Source organism: Macrobrachium rosenbergii, chromosome 10, assembly GCF_040412425.1.
Source record: "Macrobrachium rosenbergii isolate ZJJX-2024 chromosome 10, ASM4041242v1, whole genome shotgun sequence".
Classification (NCBI taxonomy): Eukaryota; Metazoa; Arthropoda; class Malacostraca; order Decapoda; family Palaemonidae; genus Macrobrachium; species Macrobrachium rosenbergii.
In genome coordinates, this window is record NC_089750.1 from 30,820,528 (window position 1) to 30,838,600 (window position 18,073).

An 18,073-nucleotide genomic window follows, 5' to 3' on the forward strand; every position below is an offset into this window, starting at 1 on the left:
TTTCCCTATCCAGGGCCTCCCCCCTGGTGTCAGAATAGTCCTTAGACGGAGTGTCATTCAGGTAGTCTTGTGACCTTTTCCTGGACCTGGAAGTAGGTCTGTTTGCAACCCAATTCAGCCACAAACTATCAAGCTGTCACGACTGGTATAAACTCAGCCTCGTCAGCCCTCAAAGTTCTGATGCCCTGGCTTTGTGGTCTTTGTGAATCTTACAGTTTAGGAGGAAACTGATCTTGGTCCTGTTATTACTGTTTTCCTAAAATCAGTCAAGGGATCCTACTCTACTGCAGTATGGTTCCACAGTTAAGTAACTAGCACTCTTCACATAGTTTTCGAGGCTACAGTAATGATACGGCCGCATTGGCCCCGAGGAAAGTGTTTTGTTGGAACCAGACTCACAGGCTCTTAACTTTCATCCCTAAGGTCTGTGTTAAGTCTGAGACCAGTATTCCGTCCACATTCGGTTTCCTGGTCTTTGAGTAATGTATCGGAGCTAACTTGCAACCAACCAACAATCATCTTGTTCTTACCTTTCCTTGTTGGGGAAGACCCAAAATTTTTAATCAGCTTAGCTTCTAGTGTTAGTTTTCCTGTACTGTCTGCCCTGTCTAGCGGAACCAATCATTTTGGTTTCCCCTCATCAGGGGTAGTGTTGCGAATTCCTCACCCTAACTTTCTATCTACAGTTGAAGGTCCTCATTTTCGGTGGTCACCTTGGAAAGTACTCCCCTTTTACAAGGTCTGTTTCTGTGCCCAGTTTTCTCCTTACAGGCTTTTTTAGACAGGACCTCGCAATTTTGTCAGATCCTCTCTTTTTAAAAAAAGGGGGTACTGTCATTGTGTCTGCTATTAGGCAGAAAGTATTTTCTTAATACAAGCCTATTCAGGTTCAATTCTAAAGCTCATGATCTTAGACGGTGACCACTTACATTATTTTCATTACATGAATTTAGAGGACCTTACTAATGTTCAGGGTAGAATTCTCCTAGTTTTCAACGTCTCTATTTAAGTCTTTAATAGCATAAGAATGATGTTTATTTCTCTGTTATTATTTCACTGGCTGACACGGGACCCCGATCCAGAAAAAGGATTTTGACAAAGGAAAAATCTATTTCTGGGAGGGGCCTGTGTCACCCGGTGACCCACCCTGTTTTTTCATTCTCTCCTCCCATGGTAAACATCATTCTAGTGGGGTGGGTGCTAACATGGAATGCGACTAGTGTTGCCTTGTGTACAGTCCGCGAGTAGTGCATGGGCTTGTATCGGCACCTCTTTTTTGGGACTTTTGACATTGGGAATCTTTATAGGGCAGGGCCCGTGATTGTGACAATCTCACCCTTTGCCATATACGACTCCATTTCTTGGAGCTCGCTCTGGGGGTAGTAACCCCAGCTTTACATTTAGCTTTTCTCTGGTATCTAGCAACGGAATTACCTAGAAATAAGTGCTGAATGGATTATTTCACCGGGTGACACGGGCCCCTCCCCAGAAATAGATTTTTCCTTTGTCAAAATCCTTTTTTCTCGAATGTACCATGTTAGCCGAGCATTTACCATTTTCTCTAGTAATTTGCACAAACAACTTGTTAAAGAAATTGGTCTGTAATTGTTTACATTACTGGGATCTTTTCCAGGTTTGAGGATTGGAATAATTATAGCTTTACGCCATTCATCAGGAAATAAATTTCTAAGCCATATGTGGTTATAAAACTCTAACAAGTATGTCTTTGCCAAAGGTGCTAAATGGCATATCATTTCAAAACAAATACTGTCATCTCCAGGGGCAGATTTATTGCTGTTCAACAGAGCAAATTCTAGCTCTTCCATATTCAATTTTCTATTATAATATATATCTTATACTGTTTCAAAATTTATTGTTATTAATTCTATATTATTTTTCTTTGTGCGGAAATGCTGATCTAAATTTTTGTTGCTACTTACTTTTGTTAAATTTTCACCTATTACATTACAGGTTGACCATCACTAATCCGGCAATCAGTAGTCCGGAACAATCAGTAATCCGGCACAAATTTCGGCTACAGTAATTTCTGTTTCCGCACTAATTTTCAAATTTCCCGGGTCGCTGCACTAACTCGCTCCCTGGCCGCTTCAATTTGGTGGCGCAGTGTGCTTCCTCAACAAACTGGTGGTGTTTGTAAACACAGGCATGCTTTTGCTGTTCCATTTTTTATATTATTATTGTCTTTTGGTCTACGCTATGGTATATCGTATAGGCTACATATACAGTGGCCTAGCCTACATTATACTAAACTCTATTCACATATTAACAGTATTATACAAACATCAACATAACGAATGTGCATATTTTTCATGGATCTTTTTTAAAAGTTATGCTTTAATTGCGTATACAGGCATTTTTCATGGATCTTTTTTAAATTCATCAGAAATTATTTCTGGCTTTTAACGCATGTTCGGGGTTACGACGTGCGATCCGATCCGACGGAAGAAATATGGCCCCAAAATGGCAGAATAATTGCTTTTTTATTAATAAAAAAGTAAGGTTTTCTTATGATTTTTGACAATGTTTTGCGATTTTTTTCTGGAATCGATAAACCCCGTCGTAAACCGGGGACCGGTGCTTTTTATATAAATTATCAATGTTTTGCTTTTGGAATCGATAACGAGGTGTTTATTTCACGCATTTAACTCAGTTTAGAGAGCTTTTCTTGCTTCTAGTAATTGTAAATGAATAGATACTTTTTTATTTGGGACAAGGATATTTTTTGTTATACGAAATGTTTTTAAATCGAAATATAACTTAAATACGTTTTGTTATGAAATTAATTTAGCTATTTTTTTCGTTAATATGTGACGTTCGCGGGAATCGCAGCTGGCCGTTTTGGGGGCATGTTTGTTTTGTGTAAGAAAAAAAAATCAAGATTCCATTCGCTATTTTCTCTTGATTTCATCATAATATGATCTTTACGTATTTATCTTTTATCCGCGTGAAAACAGCAGTAATTTGTATTCTTTCATGCCCAGTAGTTTTGATTAAAATACATTCTCTCCAATTTTATTTACGGTCAAGTTTCATCCATGTTGCCGATGCACGATAATCTATAGTCATTAGCAGCTTGAACATTGCTTCCTAAGCTTCAGCTACAAATTGCAGCATAAAGTTACTGTAGCAGTATATTTCCTTGCCGATCTTTCCTCCAAGCGAATGAGGGTATAGTGTAAAAAATATATCAGTCCTATTGTACAGTGCTTAACGTCATTTGTAACATAACTACAGTAATTGTTTAACCGTACGATGGTTGAAATACAAGCATAACAGTTGTTATCTGGGATGATTATTAGCAAAACAACAGTTTCCCGTTCGGTTGTTTATGGTTGTACGCATTTATGCAAGAGTATAACGTTACTAACAATACTTTTATCATTCTCTTTTACCTTTTTAACTAGCAGATGGAATAAAGAGATGGAGGAAAAGAAGTTGGTCTCTCTCGCTGCCTGCGCCTGCGCGAAATCTAAAAATATTTCCTAAATATTTTTGTATCGGTATTAATTGCTAACCTATCGTAAACTCGAAATATCGTAAGTCGAATTATCGTAACTCGAGCACTACCTGTATTTGATAATTGTTTTTTCTTTATTAACCAACTTGTACTGATTTATGGGATATTTTAATTCTAGGATGAGGTGCTTAGCTACTGTGTTTCGTGTATTCTAGCCTAATAAATGGTTAATCCGGTAAAATGGCTAATCCAGCACCCTCTAGATCCCAATGATGCAGGATTAGTGATGGCCAACCTGTACTAATTTCTTTATGATCAAGTATTCTTTTCCCATCTTTTATTATGGCATGCCTAGGTGGTTTAACATGGGTACCATTTATTTTCCTGAATTTTTTCCATATTTTTTGTATGGGAGTATTTTTAGAGATCTGATACATATTTTTTCCATGAAATGATTCTTCCTTGTATTACTTCTCTTTTAAACTTTGCAGATATTCTATTATACAGAGGTTTTAATGTATCAATTTCTAATAATCATATAGTCAGTTTTTGTAAGGTTCCTTCTAATATCGGTAACGTTTTGTTTAACTTACTGAATTTTCTATTCAAATTATTTAGTCGTCTTCCAATTTGGTGTTTTATTTTTATTAATTCTGTTAGTTTTTCAGACCACCAGGGGACTTTGTGTTTTGTTGGATGAGATTTGGATTTTGGCATTGCTTTATCAGCAGCATTTGTAATGAAATCAACAAGAAATTTATTAGTTTCATTATGGTCTTTCAAATATTCAAATGGTGGGATATTCCTGGTGTGGAATTCATATTGTTCCCAATCTGCTTTATAAATGTTATATCGAGGGGCATGTTTGGTGGGGTTATTTTGTAATAAAGAAATTAATATGGGGAAATGATCACTTGTATGCAAGTCATCTACCATATTCCAGTCCAATCTGTCTACTATGTTTGTTGTACATAGAGTTAGGTCAATTGAGGAATATGTTCCATGTGTTTTAGAAAAATATGTGCTGATTTTGTCATAATTTATACAGCACATGTCATATGAATCTATGAATTCCTCTATTTTATTTCCTGCTCTATTTGATTCTGTACAATTACAGTCCCACATTGGGTTGTGGGCATTAAAATCACCTACTATTAACGTTGGTTCCTTAGTATTATTAAGTAATTCTTTGATTTTGTCAAGTCATAATTTTTATTAGGTTGATTGTACAAATTATGAATTACATAATTATCGTTTTTTATTTGTATTCTAATACTCGATGTTTGCAGATCAGTAAAGTTTACAGGTACTTTGTCATAACATACTTTGTTATGTACATATATAGCAGTACCTAAATTTCCTTCTTCCTCTCTTGATGCAGATGCTAAGGTATATTTACCTATCATTAATATTGTTTTGTTGACATGTTGCAAACATAATATCATTGGTTCATATTCTTTTAATAACCGTTGTATTTCTCCTAGGTGTAATCTGGTCTGTAGACCATTTACGTTCCATTGTATAATATAACTATTGAAAATATTTTTTATAGCGGTCGGGTTTTACTCTCTTTTTTTGTATTATCAATTTGGAATTTTTCTAATAATTTACTCAAGACATTCATCTGTTTTTCCTTATAATAGACTAAGTGCTCAATGCACATGCACCCTTTTTCATGGTTACTCAAATCTGTTTTCTTTTTTTCTATATTTCATAAAATATCTTATAATGTTTGTTAAACCATCTTTTGTTATGCTTTTGTTGTTATTGCATAATTCAATGAAACAATCTTACATCCACAAGTATTATCATGTGTATTTCTCTTTTCATTTGCTCTTGTACCAATTACTGGAGAAGGAGTAATCTCTTCTCTCTTGACATAATCATCATCATCTATGGTAGGATTCTCTTTCACTTCTTCAGTGTTCTCAACATTTGCCTTCATAGGTTCTATTATTATTTTAGGAGATAAAGGTATATTCTTAGCTTGTTTTTGTTTTTGTTCCTTTTTCATCTCCTTTATCTTCGGTTTAACTGATGTTTCTCTAATAGTTGGTTTCTTGGTTTTGGGTGGTGTTCTCTCCAAAGGCCTTTTTTTATCTTTAATTTCCAGTCTATCTCTACCCTCTTCTGTTACTTTAGTAGCAGCATCGTCCTGTCTTTCTATTTGCATTAATATTTCAAATGAATTGGCTAAAATATTATCCATCTCATTTGTACCTGTTTCTTTATTCTCTATTTTATTTTTTATTTCTAAATTATTAATTTTTTCTTGAGATTTACTTTTCTGTGCTCTGTTACTTCTATCTGTTTGCGTTTTTGCTTCATCTTTTCCTCTTGTTATTGAAGAATACGTGTGTTTCTTAGACTGATCTTGAATTCCTCTCACTTTTAATTCTAGCTTAGCCTCTCTCATAGACATCCCCGTTCGTTCTTGTAGTATTTTTAATTCCGTATTGTATATGTAGTACATACATTCTTTGGATCTTGCATGCTGATTTTGTCCACAGTTTACACACTTAGGCTCACTGCACTTCCACTGCGTGGTATGATCATTAGATCCACAATAAGTGCATACCAGTTCATTTCTACAATTTTTGTATGTGTGCCCATACTTACTGCAATTTTGACACTGCACTGGTTTTGGGACATAGGGTCTCAACTCTCTATTTTGGCCTGAAATTTTTATTTTTTGAGGTAGATCTTCACCCTCAAATTTTATTTTTGCTCTTTTTAACGTTTGTCTATTGCTGTTTTTACTTGGTACAGCATATACCTCACAATCTTGGACCTTTGGGTATTTTTTCTTGAGAGAGTCCAATAGCATTTTCTTATCGACTGGTTCGTTATTATTTTCAGGAAGTACAATGGTACCCTGAATGCTGTTCATAGTTTCGTGTTTTTTTACTTTAATGTTAATATTGTCTATTTTCTCAAAGACAAATAGTCCTCGGACTGACTTTTTGTTGTGGCTTCTATTAGCCAAGTTTTTTCCTTTACTTGTCTAAACGACATATCTGTCGTTGGATGTCTATTCAATAAATAATTCTCTAGTTTTAGGGCTGAAATATTTTGGTCAGCTTCCATGGTTAGAAACCTTGACCAACTTCCACTCCCAAAGAGAGAGTCGAAGTGAGTCAAGGTTGGGTCAAGACAATATTTATTTCTTTTTGATTTGTTTTTTCCAAAGAAAGGTTGTTACAGGAGGTTCCAGTGGTCATCATCTGTGCCGAGTCACTACCATCAATGGGCCCAGGGGTGCTCGAATCTTTAATTTCACTTACCATAAAGATTTGAGGGAGGAGAAAAAAAAAAAAAAACTGTAAACCTTAAAAAGATATCATCAGCTTTTCATGGAGTTTTAATCTTCCACTAATGGCACATGTGAGAACTGACTCCCAAATGTCCGCTCCCTACCCTACGCCAAAGGGGATGGCATAACATGATTAGAGTGGCCCAAGTGTAAGCCAAACCCGCTTGCTAGGACTGAGAGTATTACAAGAATACGATCATCCCCACCCTAATCATGTTATGGGCAAACCGGATAGAATGCCGAGAGTCCTATCTATAGAACCAGACCCCCCTGGAATCTGTGGTCCAGCCCTAACAAATAGTTCCGCCTTTGAGCTACCAATCTGGTAACTCTTGGGTCTGAACATTATCGGGCAGCTGATGGTCCTACCACAGTTCTCACTATTTAGCTTCGGATATAAACCCATTCCCAGCTATGATATCTTTTCCTATTTATCAGGTCGAATAAATTTTATCAAAAAGTGGAAATTTCCACAAATTTAATCCAAAACAATATACGATGGCATATGAGACTCTTGGACTCGAACCCAGAAACAAATTCCTGGGGTTCAAGAGCCCCCCTCACCACGTCAAGGTGGTCTCATATTGAGGGGGCCTTAACCTCTAAGTACTTTATCTTAAGGTCACTTTTCCTCCACTCCTTTGCTGGCTGTATGACTTTTGCAGATTGGCGGCAGGCCTACACGTCCACACAAACAAATATGAACGGTGCGCCCTGATTTCCCTGGGAAGAGCAGAGGCCTCCAGAATCCTGTCATGGACGCATGTCCAGCGCTTCCTTCCTTCTCCGCTGGTGAACGCTAACTTCGGTAACCGGCAGAGTCTATCTTATTTGGCGCCCACATCTGTAGGTCAGGTTCGTTGATCACAAGTAGTCAGTAAGCCAGCCCTCCCCCCGCCCCCCTGAAATTCCTTGATTTTTCCATTCCTTCAAACTTCAATTTCTTCCTCCACAAACGCATTCCCTTTGTTAAGTCACCCTACTTCGAGCAGCCCGTAACTCGCCCCATTACTTGCTTTGAAATCCACTTAATATGATTCAGTGATAAGTATTCCAATATCCCTTCCCCAGTGCAAATTAGTCAAAGTGATATAAGTGTTTGTTTCCTCCCCATGCGGAGAGTTATGGTTTAATGAATAGCAGGGGAAACGTCCTTGCTCCTCCGTGTTGTACTAACTCTGGCCCTCTATTCCAGGTGCCATAAATTCCTGGCCCAGTCTGCAAATCTATGCCCCACTAGTTCTGACTGCCATCCAAATTTCGCAACCATTCCTGGTCACAGCCTAATTGCAAGACTCCGTTGCTCCTGCAGAAATCATCTTAATTAACTGATTGCCATTACCCTGGAATTCACCCCTTCCAATGTACTATTGTCTGTGATCTGATGCAATTTGACCATAACAGCGTCAGTTGTTATCACGGGGTTGTTGTACCTGAGGCCCTTCATATTTACATTGCTTATTTGCAAATCACTGCATTATTGATCTACTGTATGTATTTTAAGTGGTTGTAATTGTTTACATTTTACATTCCTTTTTTTTTATCAGCCCTTCGTTGGCTGAGTCGGTAGAGCTTCAGACTGTCACTCGATGGGCCGGAGTTCAATTCCCCTGCCCGGCTGATGAAGAGTTAGAGGAATTTATTTCTGGTGCTAGAAATTCCTTTCTCGCTATAATGTGGTTCGGATTCCACAATAAGCTGTAGGTCCCGTTGCTAAGTAGCCAATTGGTTCTTAGCCACATAAAATAAGTCTAATCCTTTGGGCCAGCCCTAGGAGAGCTGTTAATCAGCTCAGTGGTCTGGTAAAACTAAAGCATACTTAACTTTTTCTTGCATATTTGCCCCAGTCTCTGTAAATAAGCCCCTTTTAATTGTAAAAGAATTCTAATTCCAAATGGCGACCTTAATTATTTACGTAAATCCAGTTAGATTCTAAGGTGAGTTTCCAGTAGTTTTCTTTTTGTTCATAAACTTGGGACCCCCTTGGTACGTAGGCAGTCACTAAAAGATAAACTGTTCCAATTTTCCCCCCAACCAAGGACCCAGTTACATATATGTATATATACATATATATATACACATTATATATACATATACATATACAGTACACACACACACACACACACACACACACACACATATATATATATATATTATATATATATATATATATATATATATATATATATATATACTGTACATATATTATAATATTTATATCCATTATTGTTTTTTTGTGAATTTGGCTTTTTTCTAGAGTTCAGGTGGTTGTTGTGTGTATGAGTGGGGTTGATGAGTGAAAGTTAGTTGTTAAGTTTTTGGAAATTCTTATATACTGTATATATTTTTTTAAAGTAAACTGAAGTTCTATGAGTTTGTTTGTACTGTTGTTATTTAGTTTTGACTTCCTAGAGGTAAAGGATGTCAAACTTTATTAGCTGTAAGTTAGTCTTAAACATAAATTAGTGTTAAGAATTTTGTTTGAGTAACCTAACATATTTCCACTAGACACCACCTGCCCCTTTCTTTATTCTGTTCTTCTGATTGAGGGCCCAACATAGTGAGAAAGGGATTTTGAGAAAGAAAAAAAAATTAAATAAAAGGGAAATGAGATTTCCTTTGTTTTAGTAAGGAGAGTGTGGTAGTATGAAAAAATTGGTTTGTATACATTAATATTTGATTTTTCTTTTTTTTTATTACATTTTTGTGGTTGTTTGTGTATGGCTGATAAATCATGTTTCTTTTTTTTTTTTTTTACTTGCAGTTTGCTCGAGTTGGTTAGCGTAGAGTGAGGAGCTCCCCTTCACCTTAACTGATAAGAAGAAAGAAATCAAAGAAAGAAAATTGAAAGAGTAGTTGAAAACAGAGGAAGAGATAAAGCAGAGAAATGACATGGAACATAGGGAGAGAATGTGAAGCTGCCAGATTGCAGAAACAAAACAATTAGGTCAGGCCGCTCTTCTTGCTGCTCCTCCATATATGACGCTAAATCCCAAAAGGTGCTGATCTCGACACACTGCAGCAAATAAAGTTTGACAGCAGTAGGAAAGGAAGAAAACTAGGTGTTGATCTCTCCAGTAGGAAGAAGGAACGAAATCCTAAACTGGCTGATGTTGAGCAAGTTAACTCCCAATCTGAAGAAGTTTCAGATACCATAATTGGAGGAACACTATAGTATTAAGATTATTGACAGCAAGGTTCAATTAGTTTAAGGTTCTTTTGATAGTTGTGGGAGGATTGTAGATAAGGTTGAGGAGTTAGATTAGCGTTCTTAATTAAGTTAAGGTTCTTTTGATAGTTGGGGGGCCGGGAACTATAGGATTAGGATTGAGTAAAATAAGTTTTGATGAATTATATTGTTACAGTTAGGTTAAGTTTCTGTTCTGCAGGTTACGATAATAAATAAGTTAAGGGCAGTCAGAGTTTCATTTAATAACCTCCAAATCTGTTCCCATTATACTGCACCAATTGTGCACTAAAAGAAAAAGCCCCTACAACACAAGAACCAGATACAGATAACACGGCCTCCACAGAAGCTGGAGTGCCAGCCACAGCTGGCGCAGCCTCCATAGAAGCCGACACACCAGGCATAGCTGGTGTAGCCTCCACAGAAGCAGGAGTGCCAGGTACATCTGGCACTGCCTCTGAAGAGGCAGGAGCGCCCTAATTCACTGGTACCACCTCCAAAGAAGCAGGGGCACCAGAAACCACTGGCACAGCTCCAGAGAGGTAGGAGTGCCAGAAATGACTGTCACACCCTCCACAGAAGTACGATTATAGGTTGCCACTAATCTTTCTATTATATTAACAAAGGAAGCACTCCTGGTAGTATTTACATTCCTTCTTCGATTAGCCGCAATGGTAGAAAATTATATTCCTGGTCTAATATGCTGGCTTCAAATTTTTTGTTTAGCCTCTGTAAATGTTATGTGTTCTGTTGCCCCTAGGGTTTGTATCTCCTTTTCCATGATGTACACATCCCAGTTCTGTGAAGAAGTTGGATGATTGTCTCCACAATGTATACATTTTACTCCCTTATTCATACACCATGCTCTGGTTCCCTACATTTAACACAAGTGGCAGGCTTGCCTTGTGGCTTCTGCCTACAAGATCCTAATGTATGTGCATATTCTTGACAATAAAATACATCTCCTATGTCTTGGGATATACTGCTTAAGCTTTTATCTCTAATTTTTACTCATTATTTTACCTACAATAAAGTTATTTTGGGGGGATTTTTTGTGCCATTAAATAGAGCAATCATTCAGCTGCAAAACAAACAAAACTGAGCAGTCTACCTTAAAAACTATGGGAGTTATGTATCTTTGAACAAAAAAGGGTAAAATAATTTTTAAGTGTATCACGCGGGTGACTGGCACTTTTCTTATGGAAAACATGATGCTATTTTGCCATTTAAATTTTCCTTGCTATAATTACAACTTTTTGCATTGAAATAACTAGGTAATATACCTGGGTATGCTGTGGATAAAAAAGAAGAAGACCTAATTGCAAAAATTTTTTCTAGTAAAAAATTTTTTTAGGGGAAAAGTGCTAAAATTTTCTCATATCTTATAAATTTTACTCATTATTTAACCTATGCAAAAGTTATTTTGGGGGATTTTATATGCCATTGTATTGAAAAATTATTTAGCTGCAAAATGGAACAAAACTGAGTGATCTACCTTGAAAATTGTCAAAACTATGCATCTTTGAACAGAAAAGGGTACAAACAGTTTATGGTTACAGCCTGAGTCACTGCCACTTCCCACAGATGTACAGTAATTGTTTATAAGTCATAAGAGAAAGGGTTGAATATCAGTAGGACAAACAATAAATGTACCAACAACAGTGAAAAATAGTGACTGTTCAAATAAAAGGTGTTCCTTACAGCAGTTAAAGACTAACGCAATAAAACATACTGTTCATTGGTCCAAAACACACTCAAAATGAACCAATTCATATGAATTATACAGTAACCAACATCAATAATGCATTTATAAGGTATATTAATTGATATTTATTACTGGAAAATGGTTAAAATTATGGGAGATAACTATAGATAACTACACAATTTAGAAGGAGGACTGCCTTTGTGAATGGGAAACCAAAAAGACAGGGAGTGACTAACTACCACTGGGGACATTTTAGAGCCTGGATGCATAATCTGTTAGGATGAAAACTCATCTTCTTTTGGAATGTGTATGAAGACTGGACTTGACATACAACAGGCTACAGTAAATAAAGGAAAATCAATACACCTGCAATATAACTAAAATAACTCGTATACAAATGGAGTGAGGAACAATACAAACCTTCATGATCTTGAACATCAAAACCACGGACTACACGTGATGCTTCCCCCCTCTTAGCTGGAGTGGTAATAACAACAGGTGCTGAGGGTGCTTTGAACACTGATACTTCAGAATCACTTTTAGCTGCTTGTTTTTGATTACTACCCAAAGTGAGCTGCTCAACAAAGGCAGAAGCAGAATTAGCAGATACTGAAAACAAAAATTATTTAAGCTATTAAACAAAGCCTACACATGAGGAATACATATAGCAACACAATACACTTTCTGCAGTTTCAAACTATCCGCTTATCACATAACAGATAAACAGTGAACAACATGCTTACCCCTATTTCTATTACGATGTTCTCTTTGTGGAAGAGGACCTGAAGTTGCAGAGGCTGGGGCTTTGTTTAGCAAAGCATCAATGGAAGCCTCTGCATCATAATTATGTGCCAAAACTGTCTGTGTCAACTCCCTTTCACTATATTTTTCACCAAAAATATTTCGTAACTCATCAAGTACAGACGCCAATCGTACCTTTAAGTGAATGCCTTCATTAGTTCAAGGAATGGTGACAAGACAATTTATTTTTCCATTTTCAATATAAATATACATGGATTAACATCTTGGTGTTTAGGCGGTGACACTCCAAATAACTTTACATCTAATAATCTTATGACCATTTACACTTACATACTAATAAGACCACATATTCACACATGCAATACAATTTGAAATTAATAAACATTTATTTTTTGGCTATACAAAACAAAAGCATTGTACCTTCAGCTGTAATATAACCTAAGAAATTGTTCTAGCTGTAATACCTAAAAAATTTACATAAGACTACTATAGATTTTTTCATAAAAACCAATCAATTATAAATACTGTGTAGGCCAACCTCATGTGTCAAGAATTTTCCTAACACTACAGGTTCAGGAGAGCATTTAGTGACTTAAATACATCAGGCTACAACTGTACAGGCAGTCCCTGGTTATTGGTGATCCAGTTTTACAGCGCTTGTCCAGCGATGAAGATAACGAGATCTTCGGCGATGACATGCACCAATCTCCGGTTATCGGCGCAGATCCCCAGTTATTGGTGCCGATAACCAGACAGCGGCACCAATAACTGGGGATCGGCGCTATTATCGCTGATTTTCGGTTATTGTCACACCGTCGGGAACAGAACCCCCACCGATAACCGGGGACTGCCTGTACTTGGTGGTTCACAGGTTTGTATGTTTTAAAGTCAGAACACATGATATGACTTGTATCAAGTAAGTCTTTCAGATTAGAGAAGAGTACACTTACCATACAATTGAGATGAAGTAGACAATAACCCCAGAAGTTTATGCCTCTTGACAGTGACATGAATAAGAGGTGAATTTGAGTTATGAGAAACTGCAAAATGGTCTGCTTGTAAAATAAAAGGGCAAATCCAGCTAGTTTTACAGGCAACAGAACTAAAAAGTGCTCTGAATTTGTGGGTTTCCACTGTTAACTATTCTGCTTCATCACCCACCACATCAAAGCAAGCTCTCAAAATGACTTGCCTTAGACAAAACAAGACAGTACAGGATTCTTGCTCATGCACATGCCAGTAGAATGACTATCTTCAGAGTGACACCTGCAAAGAAGCTTCCAAAGTTGGTTTGTATGGAAGCTTCTTGAGACTCATTTAAGGGCCAGGGAGGTGTCACTTAGCAGGTCTGAGCAACCCATGAGGAACTACCATTCTGAAGTGCTTCATAAGTCATTGAAAATCCAAATTCAAAACTTTGCAGGAGGGCACCTCTAAATTCTGCAAGACCTTGATATAGTAGCAGCTGCATCCGGCAAAAAAACTCAACCTCTGAAGCCTTGCTGGATAAAATTACAAAAAGATGAACTGCATGCAATGTGAGAAGGAATCTCTCAAAATGTGGCTACTTGAGAAGTTTTGCTACTTAAGTTTCTTCCAGGGTTGGGAGAATCTAAAACTTTCCACCACCAAGGACTTGTAAAACACTACTGTTAGGGGCAAATGGGAACTATTACAGTCATCTTTGTGTTTCTGGAGGCTAGGAGATTCACCACAAGGATGCTGCACTGTATGGTTGACATATGCCATGCGTCAAGAGATATTAACAAGTTTAATCTCTGGAGTTAAAGACTTGCTATCCAATGTGCTGTTGCCCTATATAGAATGCATGATTGTTAACAAAACCGATATACGTTTATACAGATCCTATACTTTATGATGCTGTCCCTTAATGGGTGAAATCCACAATTGTGAAGGTCATCATGAAATAATATAATGAAATATTGTCTTTGATATAAAATACCTTCTACACCTGAAGTCCTTAGCCAAAACTCCCACCCACAAATATGTAAAAATGTTGTAAATACAGTAATACCTCTGTCTGATTTTTTTTAACTACACCTTATGAATTAGACTAGTCTAAACTATGATATGAGATTCTGTAGCCTAGACTAGTGCTGTCTTAGAGAAACTAAATAGTTGGAGAAGTGTGTGGATATTCTGACATGAAACTACAGGCATAAGTTTTAGTCATGTACAGTATAGTGGAATACAAATAAAGAGAAAAAAGTTAGTGCAATGCCTTTATCATAAATGGAAGGATATTGCAGGAAGACCAAGAGGTCCTGTGCAGTTTAGTTCCAATCCATAAAAAAAATGGGAAAATTTTTTTCAGGAATTGGAATGCTGTAATAATAAAATGATGTTTACTCTATATATATCTTAAAATTGTTACCAGAATGATTACAACAATCAAAGTATACACTCCAAATTTCATCTAATTCTATTTTGTTCATGGCATATGGGCACAATGATGTATATACAGTATACATATACATAGCAAAATTTTAGAAGTACAGTAATTTGTATTTCTGCTGATGTGTTCAAAGGGAATTTACCTTGAAAATTGACTATATCTAACTCTTAGGCCGAGTTCAGTAAAACATATGCAAAGGTGTCACCTGAAGGCCTACTTCAAAAGGGGGAAATTGCAGGTAAACACTTAGGGTTTCACTTACAAGAGTATATTTACACTAAATACACATGAGAAGAAGAATGGAGAGTAAATTAGGGCAGGTAAACAGAATCCTGTCGTCCCAAAGGAATAACAAACAACTGGAGGATTTTCCCAGACGAAACTCAAAAATCATGCTTCCAAGGGGCACCGCAGAGGGGGAGAAAGCAGGAGTTATGCCACTGCACAGACATCATGATGCTCAGATCCACAGCAGGCAACTCCTACTTGTAATTGGGATACACGTGGTTATGTAGGTGTATTGGGGGAGTAATTAAGAAATTGAGGGTGTGCACAGACGGTGGCTAAGAATGGGCCATGATTTTGGTGACTAATTTCATATAATAAAATGAATATTTCACTTCACTGTAGGTATCTTCACGTTGACAATTTAAAGTAATACAAGTCTCACTGCAGGTATACTGCCTAAGAAAGTTAACGGAAAAATAAGAAAAGACTAACAGACGCGTGACTGACTTAAGAACCTTGACATTGGCACATCACCTTTGTCAGGAGATGGATTCCTCGTTCTCGGGGGCCAACAGGAGGGTAGCGTTAAGGGGCTTCACTGCAAAAGAAAACTGTAGGCTCAGGGACAGCCACACGGGATGCAAGGGGCAGCTCAAGGAGAAGAGTGGAGGGTCAAGTGTCCTGGGATAGTTTCAATGTCTTCTGAGGGAGGTCAGGTCTTCGCTTGTCCTTTTAAGCCCTCATAGTATTACAGGCAGTCCCTAGTTATCGGTGTGTGTGTGTGTGTTTTTTCTGACGACATAATGATAAGCAAAAATTGCAGATAACCACAAATCAGCGATTTTCGGCACTCATCGGCACCGTTAAGTGGTGAAAATTGCCTATTTTTAGTTATTGGCGCTTCTGTTAGGTATGTATCAGCGCTTATCGGCACCGAAAAGTGGAAATCAGTGCATATCGATGCTGAAAATTGCAGATTTTCGTTGCTAGACAAGCACCGAAAAACCGGATCGTTGATAACCTGGGACTGCCTGTATTCGAGTTCTCACGATTCATGGACTCACCTATTCATGAATTTCTCTATGGAGCATTACTTGCGGAAAATTCGCTCATTCGCGGTATTTTTCACTGAGAAATATTCACTAATTACTGTATTTTCATATTTTCATGACTAAATGCACTTTTTATCATAAAACTATTAAAATACTCAGGTACCCAGGTAGTGCTCGAGTTACAATCATTTGCCTTATGATAATTCGATTTTGCGATGGGGTAAGCAATTAATACTGATACGACAATATTTAGAAAATATTTTTAAATTTTGCACGGGCGCAGGCAGCAGCGTACAATCAGGCAGCGAGAGAGACCAAATTACAATAGACCAACTTCTTTTCCTCCATCTCTTTAGCCTATCTTCTAGTTAAAAAAGTAAAAGAGAATGATAAAAGTATGGTTAGTAACGTTACACTCATGTGTAAATGCGTACAGCCATAATCAACTGAACAAGAAACTGTTATTTTGCTTATAACCGAATCGAATAACAACAGCCGTTTTGCTTGTATTTCAACCATCCTATGGTAGTAAACAATTACCATAGTTATGTTGCAAATGATGTTAAGTAGAATAGGACTGATATATTTTTACATTATACCCTTATTTGCTGTGGATAAAAGATCAGCAAGGAAATATACTACTAAATTTAAGCTGCAAGTTGTAGATGAAGCTGAGAAAACAATGTTCAAGCTGCTAATGACTATAAATTATCGTGCACCAGCAAGATGGATGAAACTTGACTGTAATTAAAATTGGACAGAAAGTATTTTAATCAAAACTACTGGGCATGAAAGAACAGATTACTGCTGTTTTTACGCCGATACATGATTAACACGTAAAGCTCGTATTATGATGAAATCAACTGAAAATAGCGAATGGAATCTTAATTTTTTTTCCACAAAACAAACATGCCCCCAAATGGCCAACGTCATCTATTAACGAAAAAATAGCTAAACTAATTTCGCAATGAGATGTATTTAAGTTATATTTTGACTTAAAAACACCTCATATAATAAAAAATAACCTTGCCACATATAAATAAAGTATCTAGAGATTCATTTATGCTAACTAGAAGCAAGAAAAGCGCTCTGAACTAAGTTACATACGGCGAAATAAACTTACCGCGTAATCGCTTTCCAAACCAAAAAATTAATCGCTTTGATTGCAATTCATAATACGAAAGCAATATAAGAATACAGTAATGGCCCAAACTTGCGTGATTCGAGTTGCGCGAATTCACAGACACGCAAACTTTTCATTGGAACCTAACTAATTGTCATACATGAGTTTTTCACAGACACAAGGACATTTGTAAATACTGAGAGACCCTGCAAAAGCATTTGTTTGATTTTTTATGTAATTTGTAAGTTTTCAAGCTTTTATGTGTAAATTAAATAACATTAAATAATATAATAAAGTAATAATTTCTCTCTCTCTCTCTTTTACTGAGATGAGAGAATTTTTATGCTACATGTATGTTTAATTGTTTTGTATGATAAATACATTTTTTACCTAATAGTAAGTACTAATTTTCAAATATTAATAAGATTATTAAGATTAAATAATAATAATAATAATAATAATAATAATAAAAACTAATATTAAAAATTCAAATGTTACTGTAATTACAAAATTCATATGTGATACGTATTTTAAAAAACAAATTTCTTTCCCCACATCTTTTGTAATAAGCTCCAAGGCAAAGCTGTCAGACATGTCGATTTAACATGACAAGAAGGGGGAATATTGCTGATTAGCGGGTCAAAGAAGGGGGAGTGTTGCTGATTAGCGGACCAAAGATTTCTTACGCAATTCATTCTCTCTCTCTCTCTGTCCATAATAATTTATAAAAAATTTCACTCTCTAAGTAAGGACAACTGTTATCTCTCTCTCTCTCTCTCTCTGTCCATAATTATTTATAAAAAATTTCA

General features: G+C 36.6%; 1 protein-coding gene across 1 annotated transcript in view; it reads right to left on the bottom strand.

Annotated features, from left to right (window-relative positions):
- The window catches only part of HBS1 (translation elongation factor EF-1alpha (GTPase) HBS1), a gene marked incomplete at its 5' end in the record, with an annotated part of 255,149 nt that overhangs the window by 186,370 nt on the left and 50,706 nt on the right, over window positions 1-18,073 (bottom strand). Inside the window, 2 exons of the mRNA XM_067109557.1 lie at window positions 12,104-12,292; window positions 12,427-12,619. Of these exons, the coding sequence (XP_066965658.1) occupies window positions 12,104-12,292; window positions 12,427-12,619 (382 nt within the window). The remainder of the gene's footprint in view (window positions 1-12,103; window positions 12,293-12,426; window positions 12,620-18,073) is intronic.